At 44.0% G+C, this 21,411-nt stretch overlaps 2 protein-coding genes across 5 annotated transcripts in view; one reads left to right on the top strand and one right to left on the bottom strand.

The window, feature by feature from the left end:
• The window catches only part of PTBP3 (polypyrimidine tract binding protein 3), a 264,116-nt gene extending 248,145 nt beyond the window's left edge, over positions 1 to 15,971 (bottom strand). Inside the window, exon 1 of one of the 3 annotated variants that reach the window (XM_075825588.1) lies at positions 15,887 to 15,971. The gene's annotated coding sequence lies outside the window, so the exon portion shown is untranslated. The remainder of the gene's footprint in view (positions 1 to 15,886) is intronic. The other 2 variants (XM_075825591.1, XM_075825589.1) reach the window with 2 other exon arrangements.
• Positions 15,972 to 16,038: 67 nt separating this feature from the next.
• HSDL2 (hydroxysteroid dehydrogenase like 2) overlaps positions 16,039 to 21,411 on the top strand; it is a 43,891-nt gene continuing 38,518 nt past the window's right edge. The window contains exons 1-3 of one of the 2 annotated variants that reach the window (XM_075825597.1): positions 16,039 to 16,140; positions 16,373 to 16,446; positions 21,097 to 21,260. In XM_075825597.1, coding sequence (XP_075681712.1) covers positions 16,430 to 16,446; positions 21,097 to 21,260 — 181 coding nt within the window. In that variant the 5' untranslated portion in view covers positions 16,039 to 16,140; positions 16,373 to 16,429. Of the gene's footprint in view, positions 16,214 to 16,372; positions 16,447 to 21,096; positions 21,261 to 21,411 lie in introns of both variants that reach the window. The other variant, XM_075825596.1, reaches the window with a different exon arrangement.

Raw genomic sequence — 21,411 nt, 5'->3', positions numbered from 1 at the left:
TTGTTGCAGAAATTCCCTTCCCATACCCTTAGGTTTGGTTCGCACAGTGCAGATTTGCGGTAGATTTTGCATGCGGTTTTTAAGCCAAAACCAGGAACGGAATCTATACAGAAGAAAATGATTTATAAAAAATAAAAAATAAATTAATAAAAAGCCTTTTAGGTCTGCTCTCCTGATATCCAACTCAGGTTTTGGCTTACAAAATGCAGGCAAAATCTGCGGCAAATCTGCACTGTGGGAACCCAGCCTTAGGCTATATTCAGATGAAAGTGTGCGAAATCGGCGGGACCCATTTTCATGGATCCCTCATAGGCTTGAGACTATTAAGGAATCTGTGAAAACTGACAAATATAGGTCATGTCCTATTTTTTCACAGGCCCTTCACACGGTCCGTGAAAGCAACGGACCGTCACACATACTATACGTCTGAATAAGCCCTTAAAACTTCATAGCCTTGCTTCTCTAAGGAATAAGGGCAAGGCCACAGCTAAAATACAGATGTGGCAAACCTTGGAAAACAGCAGACAAATGTTTGGCACAGTCAAGAACTTCCAAGAGGAATTAAAACACATTTCTCACAATGGAATCTATATTTATAGTCTGCGTACAGACCTTCTAGTAATGGATGTTCAGATTCATAAAATATTCAACGAATATTGATTTTTGTATGTGTTAATGGATATTTCAAGGAGCAGATTATTCCACAACTGCTTTGCAATTGAAATCGTAACCATATTAAATTCTGAGAAATTTCTTAGGCATAAACAAATATATGGAATGTTTTTATGTAAAACTATAAGCCTCTGTTCACATAATGACAAAAAGACGATGTTAAAAAAAAAAATAATTATAATTTTAAGTCCAAGGATCCAATTTTTTCCTACTGCCCTTAAGGGCACAGACTGTGTTTTGTTTTTTGTTTTTATTATGGACCAGGCCAATTTTTTCAAATCTGACATGTGTCACTTTATGTGGTAATAACTTTGAAATGTTTTTATTTTTTTCAAGCGATTCGGATTTTGTTTTCTCGTGACACATTGTACTTATATAAGTGGACAATACATTCAGTGTTTATTTGTTAAAAACACCAAAATTATTGAAAATTTGCAAAAATTAGCATTTTTCTAAATTGAAATCTATCTGCTTGTAAGACAGGTAGTAATACCACACAAAACAGTTACTAGTTAAAGGGAGTCTGTCACCAGAATGTCCGTATTAAACTAGTACCAGTGTATTGTAGAGGAGACTAACCTGTTTCTAAGGGAGGGGGGGGGCTGAACTGGGGAGCGAACTAAGAGCATTTAGGTGCAATGGTAACGCCCTCATTGCACCTAAATTCTCATTAGCATAAACGTAATAAAACTTATTTCTCTACAAAGGAGGCAGTAAGAAGAAACCTGAAAATACACGTTAGAAACGGGTTAGTCTTCTCTACAATACCCTGGTACTAGTTTAACTCTGACATTCTGGTGACAGATTCCCTTTAACATTTACCATATGTCTACTTTATGTTAGCATCGGTTTTTTTTCAAGTCCTTTTATTTTATCTATATATTAGAAACCCCCCATAAGTCACCCCATTTTAAAAACTGCACCCTCAAAGTATTCAAAACCGCATTTACAAAGTTTCTTAACCCTTTAGGCGTTTCACGGGAATTAAAGCAAAGTGGAGGTGAAATTTACTAATTAAATTCTTTGGCTACATTTCATTTTAATCCATTTTTTTTCTGTAACACAGAAGCTTTTACCAGAGAAACGCAACTCAATATTTATTGCCCAGATTCAGAATTTTTTAGAAATGTCCCACACGTGGCCCGTGTGTGCCAATAGACACCGGCGTCAGAAGCACAGGAGCACCTAGAGGATTTTGGGGTCTCCTTCTTATTGGAATATATTTTAGGCACCATGTCAGGTTTGAAGAGGTCTTGAGGTGCCAAAACAGTTCAAACGACCCCAAAAAGACATTCCTTTTGCAAACTACACCCCTGAAGGAATTTATCGAGGGGTATAGTGGACATTTTTACCCCACAGGTTTTTTGTTGAATTTATTGGAATTAGGCCGTGAAAATGAAAATCTAAAAAATTTTCTAAGAAAATGGAGCTTGCCCACGAGCGGAGAAGGTGGCATAGTGATCCTCATGTTACCAGATCGAGCTCAAACAAAACGCAGGATAACTTGCCTCACAATGGGGAAAACAGCCAAGGATAAAGGGCAGGGAACAATCTGCCACACCAAAACCAGGGAAAACTCAAGCTGACCTGGATAAATTCCTCTGCAAAAGACTTGACAAAGCTCCGGCGGGTGCTTACAAGATGGCGCTGGACCATGCTGCTGAAGACTATTCTGATGAGGAAAGCCTTGGAGATCGCTCCGATACAGGGGTTGAGTCGGACATTGCTCTTATCTCTAAAGGCTTCATTAGAAGAATTCTTTATAAAGCCCTGGGTCATATTGCTGAAGAACGTGCGGATATAAAGGCTGATTTACGCCATATTGGAGACAGGGTGGACCCACTTGAAACTGCACACACTGATCTTCTCACATTTAGGACAGTGGTGCACGAATCCCTCCATGTGCAACAGGATCACATTAATATGGCCCTATTGCAATCTGAGGATCAGGAGAATCTGAGTCGCCGCACAAATGTTAGAATACACGGTTTGCCTGAATCCATTGCAAATGATGCTTTACCTAAAGTGGCCCTTGAGATATTTGGATCCCTATTGGGGAGTGAGGCCGCAGCGCTAATCAAAATTGAAAGGATTCATAGGGCGCTCAGAGCAAAACCGCGCTCCACTGACTCTCCTAGAGATGTTATCTGTGGCCTGTTATGTTTTACTGATGCCGCAGCCATCCTAAAGGCGGCTAGAGCATCTGAGGAGTTTAAATACGAGGGTTCGCTTATCATTATCTTCCAAGACCTGGCGGCCTCAACGCTGGCTAAACGCTACATCCTAAAACCTTTGCTAGACAAACTAAGAGCTAATAACACCCCGTTTAGGTGGTTGTTTCCCTTCGGTTTGGCTATAACCAAGAACGATATGCACATTGCCATCAGGAAACCTGAAATCTACCTGGGGTCTACTTGATATGCGTCCACTGGACATACCCTCATGGCTTCCTTTATCCCATCTATCCAACTTTCCTGCTTTGCCTGAACCTGACACGTGGTCCATGGTATCCCATTGCCACTCACCAGGTGGTATATCCTCACAAGAATCGAGATGCATCTGCCTTGAAATGAGGTTTTTTCTCACTTTCCTGTTCTGTGCGGACCTTTATTTGGATGCCTCACCTTGCACTTATTGACATTCCGTTTTGCATTTTCATTATTCTTCTCATCCTTGGAACATATAGCACTCCTGCTACATCTTTTTAACTATATAAGTTTAATTTGTTTGATTTTTGGGCTTGACACGCTTTCGGTCAATCTCATTTTTCTCTTGGAGACCTCCCTTTTTCATATTTTTTTAAGCCATTTTTATGCAGTGTGTGATTGTTTATGTTACATCGTGTTATCCCTCACTCTCCCTTTATGGGGGAATTTTGCTAGCTGCACGATTCTTGGTTTGTTCATTTTTACCTAACTGTGCATGCCATGAATAAGGACACGAAACGTGTCAGAAACGCGTAGGCACATTCCAACAAGGAAAACTTTGATCCTTTACCCATCACTCATCCCTGTACTCTCCACATCGCAGAACTATTCTATTTAGTTCTTTTTACTGGTAGATCAATAAAATTGGAACAGGAGTTCCTTTTTACTTTCACCCAGCGCTGGATTGTGGTTCACTTTTTTCTCCTGTTGTTTGCCGCTGGCCGTGCGGGAATCCGGGCGCTGTCTGTTCCCAGACACAACGAATGGTGAGCTGGAGGTCCTCCTCCCGCCCTCTTCCCCACTTACAATGTCTTGTAAAGGGAAAATAGGTAAGGATGTTTATACTTTGACCAATTTTTATGCACCAAATACGAACCAGACTTCTTGGATAGTCAGGACCCTGGACTTGTTGCAGAATTTTGCTGAAGGGGTTTTAGTGGTTGGTAGGTATTTCAACCTTCCTCTGAATCCTGTATTGGACATGACTGGCTCACAACATGTATCACATAGGAAACTGTCTAGACTTAATAAGACATCTTATTGTAACGTCTAAGGCCGCGGTCCATCGTTATAACTTACCCCTCGACGACCACCGCCATGGACATCCTGCTGCTGTGCTGCATCGTCCCCCTGTGAGGCGCCGGCACTCACTTCCATGTATCGAGACGGTCTCCCGGAGGGTGCGCACGCTCATGCGCACTCTTAAAAGGGCCAGTGCGCACACATGAAATCATCATTAACTCACATGGTTTCCTGGACTATAAGAAGGCCTCCGCCCTTCTGATCCTTGCCTGAGCGTTGTTCTTGCTGTTTCCCAAAGTTTGTCTTGCAAATGGTCTCCGAAGTGTCTTCCAGTTCCCAGTGTTCCCCGTACCTGTATCCCGTGCTATCCAGTACTATCCTGGTCTACTACCGTGCTGAGCTGTTGTCATGTTCTGCTGCATTCCATGCCTGTTCTGCTACTCCATGCCTGACGTCTACCTGCCGCCTGGTCCCAGTCGAGCCTGCCTTGCTACTGTCTACATTGCCTCAGGTACCCTTTCTGGACTATAGACTCTGTACATACCTGTTTAGCCAGCTGCCATCCCGCTACGCTTGCCCAGTGGGTCCACACCCCGCATCGTGACACAGACATGTGGAGGCTTTTCCATCCTACAGGTATTGACTACTATCTCTTCGTGGAAAAGCCTGGACCTGATAGTCTCCCAATTGGGTATTATAAAACTTTTAAATCTATTCTACTTCCACGATTTACTGCAATGTGTAACTCCCTGCTTACAGGCTGCTTCCTCCCTAAACAGGCCCTTGAAAGACAAAGTCAGGACCCACTATGCTTGCTGTCAGTGAGTAGCTGACAGCTCTAATACACTGCACTTAGAAACTTCGATACTGTGCATCTCCAAACGGTTCGATACCGTGTTTTCATGTATTTCGATACGAAGCTGTGCGGCCACACAGCTCAGCATAGTAGCACATGAATGTATGAGAGCGGGGCTGCGGCTGTGTAATACAGCCATTGCCCCTGAGTCCTGACAAGTGCGCGCCATCAGGATGATGCGATGCGGCCAGCGCTGCACTAATGATTGCAGGCACTGAAGACAGAACATGGCGGCGGCACTGCAAAACACCCCCGTGTTCTGTGCCTGAACCGCCGCTCAGTGTAGCGCCGGCCGGATCACCATATGCTGACCGCGCGCGCACTTATGTTAGGAGCGTGGCAATGGCTGTTTTACACAACCGCAGCCCCGCTCTATAACTGCGGAGATCAGAGAAACCTCATCTCCGCAGATATTCTCCTGAATGCTGCGATCAAAGCTGACTGCAGCATTCAAGAGGAAGTGAGAAGGGGGGATGCCCCTGGATCGCGTCACAGGTAATTCCTGTGACGCGATCGAGGGCCATACCATATATGGGCAGACAGCCCAGGGTCTATTGAAGGACCACAGGGCTGTCTGACCATATTTCCTGTTGTTAGGACATACCTAAGTATGCCCTAACAACTGCCTGTGTACTATACGTACAAAGGCTAATGTACTGGCATATATCGGATATATGCCAGTACATTAAAGTTTAAAAATAAAGTAAAAACATACAGTAATATAAAATTTAAAAAAATACACATACACCTTTTTTTTTTTACAATAAAATAAGTCTCAATACATAATCGGTATTGGCGCGGCCGCAATAACCTGCGCAACAATTTTTTTTTGCGTCATTTATAATGTGTACACTTATTAATGTAAGGCATGAGGTGTGATGAATTTGACCTCCATGTGCCTCCATTAATAGTCATTAACCCCATCATGTACCTCACACATTAACCCATTATGACTGAGAAACATGATGGGGTTAATTACCATTAATGTGAGGCACATGAAGGTTAAATTAATCATCGCACCTCATCACAAAATGGAAGAACTTTTTTTTTTTTTCATTACTGTTGGCAAAGTATCGTTTTGGTATCGAAATCGCAATACTACACAAAGTATCGGTATCGAAGACCAAATCCTGGTATCGTGACATCCCTAACTGCACTACGCATGTAGTGCAGTGTATTAGAATTGCGATCAGGGCCTCCTGCCCCCAAGTCCCCTAGCGGGACAAAGTAAGGCCTTATGCACACGAACGTAAAAACACCCGTAATTACGAGCCGTAATTACAGGCCACGGGTACCTTCCCGTTATTGGCCCCGGGTACCTTCCCGTTTGCTTAGGGGAAGGTGTCCGTGCCGTTGAAAAATATGGAACATGTCCTATTTCAGGGCGTAATAACGGCACGGGCAGGCCCATAGAAGTCAATGGGGCTCCCGTTTTTTAGAGTGGCTACGTGTGTGCACCCTTAATTAAGGGGGCGTTGCTAGGCGACGTCAGGTGATAGTCACTGTCCAGGGTGCTAAAAGAGTTAACTGATCGGCAGTAACTCTTTCAGCACCCGGGACAGTGACTACCGGTGGAGTTAATAGTATTAAAAGTTAACTTACCTGCTTCTTCCTCCAGTCCGGCCTCCCGGGATGACGTTTCATCCCATGTGACTGCTGTAGCCAATGACAGGCTGCAGCGGTCACATGGACTGCCGCGTCATCCAGGGAGGTCGGACTGGATGTCGAAAGAGGGACGCGTCACCAAGACAACGGTACATATGAACTTCTTTTACTTTCAATCGCTGCGGAAACTCTGCCTGAAAGGGATGCCCGTTCTCTCTTTCCAGCACGGATAGAGAGAAGGGGCTGCCGATTAGTGCAGAGAAAACCGGTCCGTAAATACGGGTGGAATACGTGTGACAAAGGACGCCAGTATTTACAGGAGGAAAAAAATAAGTTTGTGTGCATGAGGCTTAATAAAGTAGTAAAAAAAAAAAAAAGTTTAAAAAAGTTGTGTAAAAATAAGAAAATGTAACTTTTAAAAGTAATAAAAAAGTAAAAATCCCCCTTTTTTACTTATCAGTCCTTTATTATTAATAAAAACAAATAAACTATACATAATTGGTATCGCCGCATCCATAACGGCCTGAACTACAGAATTATTTAGTTATTTATCCTGCACGGTGAACGCCATAAAAGAAAATAGTAATAAACCATACCAGAATCACAATTGTTTGCCACTTCACCTCCCAAAAAAAACGGAAAAAATAAATAAAAAAGTCGCATGTACCTAAAAATGGTATTGAAACTGCAGTTCGTTACGCAAAAAAAGTCCTCGTACGGATTTCTTGATGGAAAAATAAAAAAAAGTTCTGGCTCTTAAAATAAGGTAACACAAAAAGTAAATGATTTTTTATAAAAAGTATTTTATTGTGCAAACGGCGTAAGACATAAAAAAAAAACTATAAACATATGGTATCTCCGTAATCGTATCGCCCCGCAGAATAAAGTGAATATGTCATTTATAGTGCACGGTGAACGCTGTAAAAAAAAAAAAAAATAGAATAAAAAAACAGAGTAGAATTGCTGTTTTTTTAGTCACCACGCCTCTTAAAAATAGAATAAAAACTGATCAAAAAGTCGCATGCACCCCATGAACACTACAATGAATTCCTCATGGGGTCCAGTTTCCAAAATATGGTCACTTTTGAGGGGTTTTCGCTGTTTTGGCATCACAAGACCTCTTCAAAACCAGACATGGTACCTAATAAAAAGGATGCCACAAAATCTATTAGGTGCTCCTTTGCTTCGGAGGCCGGAGTTTCGGTCCATTACCGCACTAGGGCCACATGTGGGATATTTCTTAAAACTGTAGAATCTGGGCAATAAATATTGAGTTGCGTTTCTCTAGTAAAACCTTCTGTTTTACAGAAAAAAATTTAAATAAAAAGAATTTTCTGACAAAAATAAATAAATATGTAAATTTCACCTCTACTTTGCTCTAAATTCCTGTGAAACACCTAAAGGGTTAATAAACTTTCTATATGCTGTTGTGAATACTTTGAGGGGTCTAGTTTCTAAAATGGGGTGTTTGATATGGGTTTCTAATATATAGGCCCTTCAAAGCAACTTCAGAACTGAACTGGAACCTAAAAAAAAAATAAAAGCGAGGTAATCCTTCGCTTCTTACATTATGCTGATAATGAGCAGTGCCCACCCCGAGATGATCCCAGTTTTGACCGTTTGTATAAATGGAGACCCCTATTAGACCGTTTCAGTGCCCGGTTTTCCCAAGCAGACACACCCGAGAAGTGTATTTCTATTGATGAGTCCTTGGTACATTTTAAAGGGAGGCTTCAATTCCGCCAGTACCTGCCGAGTAAGAGGGCAAGGTATGGCGTTAAGATGTATAAGCTGTGCGAGAGTGCATCAGGGTATACCTACAAATTTAGGATATATGAAGGGAAGGACACCAGTATTCAGCCCCCAGAATGCCCCCCCTTACTGGGAGTAATGCAAAAATTGTGTGGGATTTGGTGCACCCACTGCTGGACCAGGGTTACCACGTCTACCTGGGTAATTTTTATACCAGCGTGCCACTCTACAAGTGCCTTGCTTCCAGAAGTCCTGCGGCATGCGGCACTGCTAGAAGAAATCTGAGAGGCCTCCCTAAGACTCTGCTTGGGCAAACACTCAGAAGGGGTGAGAGCAGGGCACAATCTAGAATCAATATATTGTGTGTCAAGTACAAGGACAAGAGAGATGCCCTTGTATTGACAACAATACATGGCCACACCAGTACCCAGTACAAAGACCCCCAAACCAGACTGCATCCTGGACTACAATAGGTACATGGGAGGGGTGGACTTGTCAGATCAAGTCCTGAAGTCCCACGCGCCATGCGGTGTGGTATAAGAAGCTGGCCGTGCACATCATACAGATGGCATTGTACAATGCGTACGTGCAACGTCGATGTACAGGCCAGACGGGAACTTTCCTGGAATTTCAAGAGGTGGTTATCAAGAACCTAATCTTTAGGGACCAAGAACGGGGGCACCCAGTACTTCTGGAAGCGAGGCCACACGCATCGTACCAGGGCAACACTTTCCAGGAGAAGTTCCCCAAACTGGCAAGAAGGGAAAAAGTCAAAAGAGGTGCAAATTCTGCTATAAGAGGGGGATAAGAGAGGATACAATAGATCAATGTGACGCGTGTTTTTAAAAAAACAGGGCTTTGTAAGAAAGAGTGTTTTCAAATTTATCCAACATCCCTTGAGTTTTAAGTTACCCCAGTTTTACTTACCCTGATGCACTCCGCACAGCTTATCCCCCTCATCTTTCCCTTCTGAGCCCTGCTGTGTGCCCAGGCAGCTGTTAACAGCCACATTGAGGGTATTGCCACATTACAGTTTATGGGGTGTATGTCTCCGGTCAAAATGGTCACTACACCTCTAGATGAATGCCTTAAGGGGTGTCGTTTTTAAAATTCGGTCACTTCTCGTGGGTTTCAAATGTACTGGTACCTCAGGGGCTTCTGCATACATGACTTCGCACCAGAAAATCCCCAGTAGGCCAAATGGTGGTCCTTTCCTTCTGAGCCCTCCCACGGGCCCAAATGGGATATTGCCGCACTCAGGACAAATTGGGCAACAAAATGGGGTATTATGTTCCCTGTGAAAATAAGACATTTTGATGAAAAATGAAATTTTATTGGAAAAAATTAAATTAAAAAAAATGTCACAGTCCAATTCAAATACGTGCTGTGTAAAAACTGTGGGGTCAAAATGGTAACAACAACCATAAATTAATTCCTTGAGGGGTGTAGTTTCCAAAATGGTGTAACTTTTGGGTGATTCCTACTGTTTTGGCACCTCAACACCTCTTCAAACCTGGCATGCTGCCTAAAATATATTCTAATAAAAAAAGAGGCCTCAAAATGCACTAGGTGCTTCTTTGCTTCTAGGGCTTGTGTTTTAGTCCACGAGCGCACTAGAGCCACATGTGGGACATTTCTAAAAACTGCAGAATCTGGACAATACATATTTAGTAGTGATTCTCTGGTAAAACCTTCTGTGTTACAGAAAATTTTTAAATAAAATTGAAATTCAGCAATAAAAATTTAATTTGCAAATTTCACCTCCACTTTGCTTTAATTCCTGTGAAATGCATAAAGGGTTTTTAAAATGGGTGTTTTATGGGGGTTTCTAATACATAGGCCCCTCAAAGCCACTTCAGAACTGAACAGGTACCCTCAAAAAAGGCTTTTGAATTTTTTTTTTAAATATGAGAAATTGCTGTTTATGTTCTAAGCCTTGTAACGTCCAAGAAAAATAAAAGAATGTTCAAAAAACGATGCCAATCTAAAGTAGACATATGGGAAATGTGAACTAGTAACTATGTTTGGTGGTATAAACCATCTGTTTTACAAGCAGATGCCTTTAAATTCAGAAAAATGCTATTTTTAAAAAAAATTCTCTACATTTTGCAATTTTTCACAAATAAACGCTGAATATATCGATCAAATTTTACCACTAACATAAAGCTGTGGCGGCTGTCAGCGATGCTCTCCCCCTCCACCTCCTTCGGCGCACTGCGCATGTCCGGAACTCCCGTTACGCGTCGGGAGCCCGGACACGTGCTGCCGTGCCAGGAGCCGGATGTGGGGATTGCCTCGCTTCCGGCGGTCCCAGCGGGGATGCGCCGCTGAACGGCATCACAATCTCAGGGCTTGGGCAGTATATATGGGGGCAAACGATAGAGCACACATTAGTCTACATCCCCCTGAGGAAGCACTACGTGGCGAAACGCGCGTCGGGGTCTATGCAGCGGAGCGGACACCACCTGTTTATACCTCCTTAACTCTACCTATGGGTAAGCCTGTGTCTTAGTAATCTTATCTGATTCAATCACTATCTATTATGATAGGTATTGCACCCTTTCCTACTCAAACTATTTACTTATGGAGACATTGTTCTCCCTTTCTTCTTACCTCTGAGTAATGGTGTATTACTGGTATGTTAACTTTGAATCAGACACTTATTTGAATATTTATGTAGCTACCCTTGGATGATAGGTAGTCACAATACTTGGTGCGGTCTCCGCTTGTTATACTAGAGTTGTCTCTTTATGCTATTTTATTATGTACCGTGTTTGTGTAATAAAGATTTAAACTTTTATATATACATTGGCGATAAAGGCTCTTATTTGTCTCTTTGTGGTATATGGATTATCATGGAGCTGCCTAGATGATATGGGGGGACAGTTGTGGTTTAAACAGTTCCCAGCCCTTGTTACAAATTCGTTTGGAGTCTATATATTGAACATAAAGCCCAAAGTCTCACAAGAAAACAATCACAGAATCGCTTGGATAGGTTTAAGCATTCCGAAGTTATTACCACATAAAGTGAAATAGGTCAGATTTGAAAAATGGGCTCTGAGCCTTAAGGCCAAAACTAGGCTGTGTCCTTAAGGGGTTAAAGCATTCACAGGATTTTTCCCAATGTATTAAGATGAGAGAGAATTCGTATAAACTTTTCTCACGATGGTATAGAACTTCTGAATGGTTACATATGGTTAATCCTGAAATTCCTGTGACCTGTTGGAGGTGTCAATCGGCCATAGGCTCTTTATTTCATATTTGGTGGCACTGCCTTTTGATCCACACATATTGGGTTGCGGTGATTGGTAAGATAAATGCTATTTGTTCTTCTTCTGTCCCATGCTCACCTGAGGCAATTCTTTTGTGGTTGCCTACTGATTCTTATGTGCCCAAACGTAATGACCTACCCACTTTTTTGCTTCTCGTTCCTTTACATTGAAAGAGTGCTTCTCCCACAATCGAACAATAGGAGCTCAAAGTTCAAGACATTTTTAGAATGGAGGAACTTATACATTGGGAACGAGGAACTAGGGTTAAATTCCTTTGTATATGGTCCTCTTAGTGTATTTATATTGATAGTTCAAGGTCCTCTTCTTAACAGAAAAGGTTTAGATCACCATTTGATAACTTCTTGTGCCATCCACAGTTTTGCCAGTATTTCATGTTTCATATTTTCTCTCCTGTATTGATGTATTCAATCTTCAGCGATATCTTCATTGCCATTACCACTTACTTATGATTTCTTGTTACGGGGACATGTGACATTGTCTTCCCTTCATTCCCTCCCTCATCCCTCTTTTCATTCCCTTCCCATGTAGTCATTCCTTCCCCCATTTACTCCTTTTCTCTTTGATAAACACTTGTTGTTTTACTTATGCCTTTTTAATACCAGTTTATTATGATGCTGATCACTTTATACAATGTAAGCTATGTAGGTAGGATTCAATACCCTGCATTTTATTTCTGTATTGTCCCTCATAACCAATAAAACCAGTTTGAAAATAAATAAAATGTAGTTTTAGCTCAGATATTTGCATTTTCACAATAGATAAAGGAAAAAAAAGCACCCCAACATTTGTAAAGCAAACTCTTCTAAACACGATAATACCCCATATGTGGCAAAAAAACAAAACAAAAAAAACACTGCTGTTTGGACCCACGGCAGGGATTAGGGTATGTTCACACAGAGTTTTTTGATGCGGAAACCGCGCCGCAAAACTCACCAAAAGCCAGCCAAAAATGCCTCCCATTGATTTCAATGGGAGACGGATGCAGTTTTCTCCCGCGAGCGGTAAAACGGCTCGTGGGAGAAAGATGGGACATTCCCTATCTTCGCGCGATTACACCTCTGACCTCCTATTGACATCAATGGGAGGCAGAGAAAGCGTATTTCACAGCGTTTTATGCCTGCGGGGCTCAATGGCCGCAGGTGAAAAACGCTGCGAAAATCAGCGTGCAGGCAGAGGAAAATCTGCCTCAAACTTCCAAACGGAATTTTGAGGCAGATTTTCCGCCTGCAAAAAAACTCTGTGTGAACCCGGCCTTAGAAAGGAAGGAGCACCATTTGAGTTTGAGCTCAAATTTGGATGGAATGGTTTGTGGCACCATGTCGCATTTCCAAAGCCCCTGAGGGATCAAAACTCCACAAAAGTGAACCATGTGGCAAACTACAACCCACAAGGAACTTATCTATCGGTATAGTGAGCATTTTGACCCCACAGGTTTTTGCTGAATTTTCACAAGGAATAAAAGGTGAAAAAGCAGCCCAACACTCGAAAAGCAATTTCTCCCGAGTATAGCAATACCCCATATGTGGTCATAAATTGCTGTTTGGACAGACGGTAGGGCTGAGAATGGCAGGAGCGGTATCTGGCATGCAGACTTTGCTTGATTTATTTTTTGGGTGCCATGTTGCATTTGCAGAGCATCTGATGTGCCAGTACAGGGAAAACCCCTTAAAAGTGACTATTTCAGTAACTACACCCCTCAGGGCATTCATCTAGGGGTGTAGTGAGAAATTTGACCCCACAGGTGTTTTAGATTTTAATAGAATTAGGCAGTGATAACTAAAATTAAAAAATAAAAATAGGTCGTTTTAGGTCCCTATTTTTCATTATCACAAAGAGTAATAGGAGAAAAAACAGCACACAATTTGTTACTCAATTTCTCCGGAGTACGGCAATACCCCATGTGTGGCCCTAAACTGCTGTCTGGACACATGGCAGAGCTCAAATCGGAAGGAGCGCCACTTGGCTTTAAGAGCGCAGATTTTGATGGATTGGTGTTCGGGTGCCATGTCGCATTTGCAGAGCTCCCTTAGGTACCAGAGTAGAGTGGGAAACCCAGAGAAGAGACCCCATTTTGTAAACTACACCCCTCAAGGCATTTATAATTTGCCTGGACATATGAAAGGGCTTAGGAGTAAAAGACCAACAAACTAATTTGGGGCATATTTTGGTGAATTTTGCAGCAGTGCCCCCCAATAGCAGGGCTCTGGTGTCAAATAGTAAAACTAACCCCAAGTAGTGACCCCTATTTTAGAAACTGCACCCCTCAAGGCATTTTTTTATTAAGGGGTGTAGTGAGAATTTTGACCCCCACATGGTTTTTTTTGTTGATCAGAAGAAAAAAAAACGCGCAGTGGATGGTGCCATGTGAAAATTGCAATTTTCCACTAATATGCCATTTTAATGCCCAATATGTTGGGCCAAGTTTGTGCCACTGCAGACAAATACCTCAAAATGTTAAACAGCCAGTGTCGCATTGATAAATGGTGCCCGATATTATCCCCCTTTTGGCACACGCTCTGCACCATTTGTCGCACCATATCTTTTTTATTTTTTCGCCAACGGAGCTGCGTGAGGTCTTATTTTTTGCCGGACAGTCTGTAGTATTCATTTGTACAATTTTGTGCTACATGCGACTTTTTGATCACCTTTTATTCTATGTTTTGGGAGCTATGGTGACCACAAAAACAGCGATTCTGGAGTTGTTTTTTATGGTGTTTGCTTTGCGGTAAAAATAGTGTGATATTTTTATAGTTTGGGTCAGTAGGGACGTGGCAATACCAAATATATGAATGGGGTTGGCTGCAGCTCCCTGTACAGCCAGGTGGCTGGGAGCATCTTCCTGCAGGGAAAACCAGTGGAGGAAGCAGCACTAAATCAGCGCTGCGGACCCTTCATTCATAGACTCATAGGTTGGATCCACGCGAATCATAAAGTAATGGCATATCCTAGCAATATGCCATCACTTTACAAGATGGAAATATCCCTTTAAGAAGGTAATGTTAATTATTGAATGCAATCTGTGGGGGAAATCTTTAAATCCTGACAGGTCCTGAAGGTCTACAGATGTCAGGGCATGCTGGGAGTTATAGTCCCCAATGGAGAGATTGGGAGGTAACCGTAGTTTGTAAATATATTTACTTACCGAATAGTGGAGGGGAGTTGGTATACAAACTTTATTTTCAAACGTCTGCTGCCTGGCCCTTGCCTTAGGTCTTCCTATTTCTGACTATCTTCAGCTGTGTGAGCTGATCGTGCCGCCGCACCGTCACTCAGGAAACGGGCAGGTGGAGGACATATGTGCTCACGCAGAATGTATACACTGGGTATGGCTTTTATACACGAACGGTCTGATTATCGGTTTTGAAATATACGAGTAGCGCAGTAAGAGAATGGGGACACGCAGGAGATAATAGAAGTGTGAAAATAATAGGGAAATAAACCGAAAAAATTTGTGCCATGCAGCGGCTTATCTCCTTGCAAGTAAGAGGATCGGGTATGTTGTAATCCAATATGCCCAACTCTTTTCTCCCCAGATATCTGTCGCAGGGGGGAGTCGGGACACTGCCATACACATTAGATGGTCAGCCGGTCCCACCGAAATTGGCTGGTTCGGCCGACATACATCTAACGTGTATGGCTACTTTCACATTGATAACTGTTCTTCCAAATGGCTGCCATCTCATACTACATTTCACAGGGTAAATGTCTGACCAGGCAAAGCTTTAGCCAGGAAAATGAGCGGTTTGCCGAGGGGCTGATAAGACAACCACTTTAATCGTTAATGTTTATTTAATTCTGAAATTAAATCTAAAATACTTTTTACTTTGGGAGATGCATCCTGCGTAGCCTTCCACCAGGGACGGGGAAGGGAAGTGACCACTGCTCTGTGCATATTTTGGTATCGGAAAGGTTATCAGCTTTTAAGACAATTGGGCTGTTGGCCTAAGAAATAAAAAGTGTTTTGCTGAAGGTTTATCAAGACAACAGCATCCAATATAAACTTTATTATTCGATCGCTAAAGCTTGTAAAGGGAATCATTTCAATAGAAGTGGGAACTGGTATGCATGGAATTCCCTAATATATACGTTTAGGTTCAGAAAAAGAATAATCTACATTTAATATGTCGTCCAAAATAAGGACATTTAGATTAAAGAGAGCACAAACAGAGACTTCATGTACAACCATAAAGTATGTAAAACAACTGAAAAAGTTATTTTTAAGCATCAAGCAGATATTAATTCGCAATTCCAACAAATACCTGAGAGCTGCTCTCTTTCTAGAGGTCTACCCCTGACACACTGCACCAACGTTCACTTTCCATAGCATAATAAGGAAGACAAGCTCCCAGACTAAAGCAGCAGCTTCCAGCGTTCCAAGCCTCGCTCTCACATCAGAAGCCTGGGCGCCGCACGTGTGAGAGGTGCATCGATGTGATCGCTGATTGGCTACCGGTTCTTGCGACTGCTATTGGCTGTGATTGGGACTCCAGCAGGAACTAGGTGACCGGTCACGGTAAGAGCTCTGGATCCTGCGCACGGTACAGTTGTGTGGCAGAACCGCTGCGGTTTTTATGTAGTATTATTATGTAAGTGACAGCCTCGTCATGGCGGCTTTTATAACATTCAGGGTGGTTATTGCAAGTATATAGTGCCGCTGACCTTCAATACATGCCGTTACAGGTGAACTTTAAAATGTAGAGCAAAGGTTATAGTCTAACTACTGCCTCCCTGTACACCTTTTCTAGTAACAAACCCTCAGAAGTGTGACAGCGGGAAGGACTCTGTGCCCTGGGGTGTACATCATGCTGCCAAACACGGGGTAAGCGAGCAGGATATGGTAACAATTTTTAGAGGTTTTGTCTAATGAAAAGTTCTACAACTTTCTAATATGCTTTGTTTCTAGTCCTCACATCTGACAAGATTGCTACTTGCTGTCACTGAATGGAACATTTTTGTACAGTCGAGGGCTGAAAATTTGTACTGTTAATTCACACTGGTGAACAGCTCATCTCTGTTGGAATAACCCATAAATCTGTGTCCGTTGGACGCTATCATGTCAGGATTTCAGCCCATGACTGTAAACAAGAATGCTTGCACTCACTAACAGCAAGCAGAGATGGGGGAATTTAGAAACAAAGTAGGGCTTGGCAATATGGCCTACAAAGAAAAGCTCTTATTTTTTTAATATTTGATAATCGGCAGAATTGTTCCTTAGGTGTTCTGTGGGATCACCCTCATTTGTAAAAGGGACAATTCTGATAATCGGGGAACCTGTCACTAGGTTTGGAGCCACTAAACCATCAGCATGTTGTTCTGTAGCCATGTGTATTCCAAACCTTTAGTAAAAGAACTTACAAGTAAGGCTTCGTTCACATCTGCGTCAGGGCTCCGTTCTGGCGTTCCGTCTGAGCTTTCCGTCAGAATGGCGCCCTGACTGACACAAACGGAAACAGACGGTTTCTGTTTCCATCACCATTGATATCAATGGTGACGGATCCGGTGCCAATGGCTTCCATTTGTCTCAGTTGTGCAAGGGTTCCGTCGTCTTGACGGAATGAATAGCGCAGTCGACTACGTTATTGATTCCGTCAAAACGATTGCACCCTTGCACAACTGAGACAAACCGATACCGTTTGCAGCGGATCCGTCACCATTGATATCAATGTGGATGCAAATGGAAACCTATGTTTGTAGCCACTAAATCACCAGCATGCCGTTATGCATAACGGCATGCTGGTGACTTAGTGGCTTCAAACATAGTAACAGGTTTCCTTTAAGGAAATGCTGTATATGCCATTCCATTGTGTAAATAGGGCCCATTCTTTTACATAAGGCAATTGCATTCACAGCAATTCCTTAATTGTTTCCCCTCGGATAAAGTCTATTTCCTGGTTCTCCTCAAACATCCCCACTGTGTGACCTCTAGAGCAGGGGTCTCAAGCACGTGGCCCGCGGGCCGCATGCGGCCCCTGGGGCTGTCATCTGCGGCCCGCGGGACACAGAGCCGCTAGTATCGGCTCTGCTCCGAGACTCTGGAATTCCCTGACATCGCTGTCCACATATGAACAGCGATGTCTGGGGCTTCTCCAGAGCCGGAGTCCCGAGCAGAGCGCTGGTGTCGGCTCTGCTCCGGGACTCTGTGGAATTCCCTGACATCGCTGCCCATATATGGACAGTGTGTCAGGGTCTTGCCCAGAGCGGAGCAGAGCGCTGGTGTCGGCTCTGCTCCGGGACTCTGTGGAATTCCCTGACATCGCTGTCCACATATGAACAGCGATGTCTGGGGCTTCCCCAGAGCCGGTGTCCCGAGCAGAGCGCTGGTGTCGGCTCTGCTCCTGGACTCTGTGGAATTCCCTGACATCGCTGTCCACATATGAACAGCGATGTCTGGGGCTGCCCCAGAGCCGGAGTCCCGAGCAGAGCGCTGGTGTCGGCTCTGCTCCGGGACTCTGTGGAATTCCCTGACATCGCTGTCCACATATGAACAGCGATGTCTGGGGCTTCCCCAGAGCCGGAGTCCCGAGCAGAGCGCTGGTGCCGGCTCTGCTCCGGGACTCTGTGGAATTCCCTGACATCGCTGTCCACATATGAACAGCGATGTCTGGGGCTTCCCCAGAGCCGGAGTCCCGAGCAGAGCGCTGGTGTCGGCTCTGCTCCGGGACTCTGTGGAATTCCCTGACATCGCTGTCCACATATGAACAGCGATGTCTGGGGCTTCCCCAGAGCCGGAGTCCCGAGCAGAGCGCTGGTGCCGGCTCTGCTCCGGGACTCTGTGGAATTCCCTGACATCGCTGTCCACATATGAACAGTGTGTCAGGGTCTTCCCAAGAGCGGAGTCCCGGGCAGAGTGCTATTATCGGCTCTGCTCCGGGACTCTGGGGAAGCCTCTGACATCGCTGTCCATACATCGACAATGATGTCAGGGGCTTCCCCAGAGCAGGAGTCCCAGTGATGTCAGGAGCACAGCTGGAGTCCCAGGAAGAGCCTACTAGCGCTCTGCCTGGGACTCCAGCTCTGGTGTTGCCCCTGACATCTCTGTCCATATATGGACAGTGATGTCAGGAGCATTGCTGGAATCCCAGGCAGAGTGCCAGAAGCGGCTCTGCTCCGGGACTCCAGCTCTGGGCAAGCCCCTGACATCACTGGGGCGGCCTCATCTACAGAGGGCACTGGGGCGGCCTCCTCTACAGAGGGCACTGGGGCGGCCTCCTCTACAGAGGGCACTGGGGCGGCCTCCTCTACAGAGGGCACTGGGGCGGCCTCCTCTACAGAGGGCACTGGGGCGGCCTCCTCTACAGAGGGCACTGGGGCGGCCTCCTCTACAGAGGGCACTGGGGCGGCCTCCTCTACAGAGGGCACTGGGGCGGCCTCCTCTACAGAGGGCACTGGGGCGGCCTCATCTACAGAGGGCACTGGGGCGGCCTCATCTACAGAGGGCACTGTGGCCTTATCTAGGGGTGTGTTACATTATCCACAGAGGGCACTGCGGCAGCATCCACAGAGGGCACTGCGGCAGCATCCACAGAGGGCACTGCGGCAGCATCCACAGAGGGCACTGAGGCACTATCTAAAAAGGGGCTGCCCAATCTTGACATGTGTGCTAACTGAGCCGCCGGACTGCATTTAGCGACACTTAAACTGGAAAGCTGGATTGTTGAAATAAGCACGTGGAGAAATATCTCAAATTTTAAACCTAGCGCTATCATTATAGTAATGTAGTATTATTATTATAGTAATATAGTGTTATAGTAGTACAAATAACTAATTGATTAACAATAATTTTGTACTGTATCAAATTTGAAAGTAATGCGGCCCGTCAACTTCCCATTTTTTCTTTATGCGGCCCACTTACCCGGCCGAGTTTGAGACCCCTGCTCTAGAGGAACAAGATGGCAGCCCTCCAACAGCTGCAGCAGGCCGGCATGACAAAGCGACTATGAGGGCTTTGCTCATCATCCAAAGCAGGCAAATACAGTACAAAACCTAGCTCCTGTCATTGCAGTCCATCCACTTGGTCTCTAGTTCCTCATCTTGAGCCTCCTCACCATAATAATACAACATTACTATAATAATATTAGAAAAAATGGGGAGAAACCTCCAGCTCACCAAATCCTGCGTCCCAGCCTGACACCTCGCACGGATCTCCGCGACGGCCCACGGTGGAAGTTGCAAGAAAAAAGGAGAAATGATCCAGCGCTGTGTGCCCACGCCCGCACCATCAACCATCCTGGGACTGCGTCTCGTTCTATATTTTATATCTTCTATTGCCAATAAAAGTGGGATCCACGTATCCTTTTTATCCCGACACAGCGCTGGATCATTTCTCCTTTTTTCTTATAATAATATTACATTACTATAACAAAGTATTACTATAATAATATTACATTACTATAATAAGACATTACTATAATAATACCACATTACTATAATAATACGACATTAGTAGAACAATACTACATTACTATAATAATACTATATTACTATAATACTACGTTACTATAACAATACTACATTCACACAATGACAATACTACATTACTATAATACGACATTCCTATAATAATACCTCATTACTATAACAATACATTACTATAATAATATTACATTACTATAATAATAGCGCTGGGTTTAAACTTAACGGAAATTTGTGAGTTTTCTCCAGGTGCTTATTTCAACAATCCACTTTTCCTGTTTGTGTCGCTAAATGCAGTCCGGCGGCTCAGTTGGCAGCGTTTGGCAGACACACAAATGTCAATATTGGGCAGCCCCTTTTTAGATGCTGCCACAGTGCCCTCTGCCGATGCTGCCACAGTGCCCTCTGCCGATGCAGCCACAGTGCCCTCTGCCGATGCTGCCACACACACCCCCAGACCCCCTCAGTAGATAGCTCCATTGGGGCTACCTCTAGGAGTGGAATTCCCAGCCATAGTGTTTCCGACGCTTTGGACAGGGATTCCTCTGCTGGATTAGCCCCTGACGTCACTGTCCTCACACACGGACGGCAGGGGATCCTCCTAGAACGGAATGTGGTGTCAGGAGCAACCTCAGAGTCAGTGTCCCAGAGTGACCACTAGTATAGGCTCTGCTCTGGAACTCTGGGGAAGCTACTGACATCAGTGTCCAAATATGGACAGGAATGTCAGGGGCTTGCCCAGAGCTGGAATCCCGGAGCAGAGCCGCTTCTAGCACTCTGCCTGGGATTCCATCTCTGCTCCTGACATCACTGTTTATATATGGACCGAGATGGGCCATCCATAGTGATAACAGCAGGTTCAATCTCCACTTTCCTCAGCAAGGTGCCACAACAAAACTCTTTCATACTCTGTACATGTATTATAAGATTGCTACCTTTAGTATCCGGAACAGTACCACTAATAACCAAATACAGCGTAGTCCTGTACATTTGCCAAAAGTTAAAACTGCTCAGTGGTACCAAACCAACTTGTTGACCAACTTGTGTTTTATTATAGGAGACTTGCAGGATGTACTCTGTTTATCACTGGTGCCAGTCGTGGTATTGGGAAAGCCATAGCTCTGAAAGCTGCCAGAGATGGTGCTAATGTGGTCATAGCAGCAAAAACATCAGAACCACACCCAAAGCTTCCAGGAACAATCTATACCGCAGCTGAGGAAAGTATGCATCAAAACGGTTTTAAATCTGTTTAACAAATACTAGCATTATGTTTTCTATTTTATGAGATTTTGATTTTTTTTTTTTTATCAAAGAGGTTATCACACGAAGGACATTCATCACCTATACACAAGATAGTTGATAAATATCTGAT

The sequence above is a fragment of the Rhinoderma darwinii genome, chromosome 1 (assembly GCF_050947455.1).
Source record: "Rhinoderma darwinii isolate aRhiDar2 chromosome 1, aRhiDar2.hap1, whole genome shotgun sequence".
NCBI classification, from domain to species: domain Eukaryota; kingdom Metazoa; phylum Chordata; class Amphibia; order Anura; family Rhinodermatidae; genus Rhinoderma; species Rhinoderma darwinii.
Note: the sequence above shows the minus strand (reverse complement) of the source record. Positions and strands in the feature narration are given on the sequence as shown.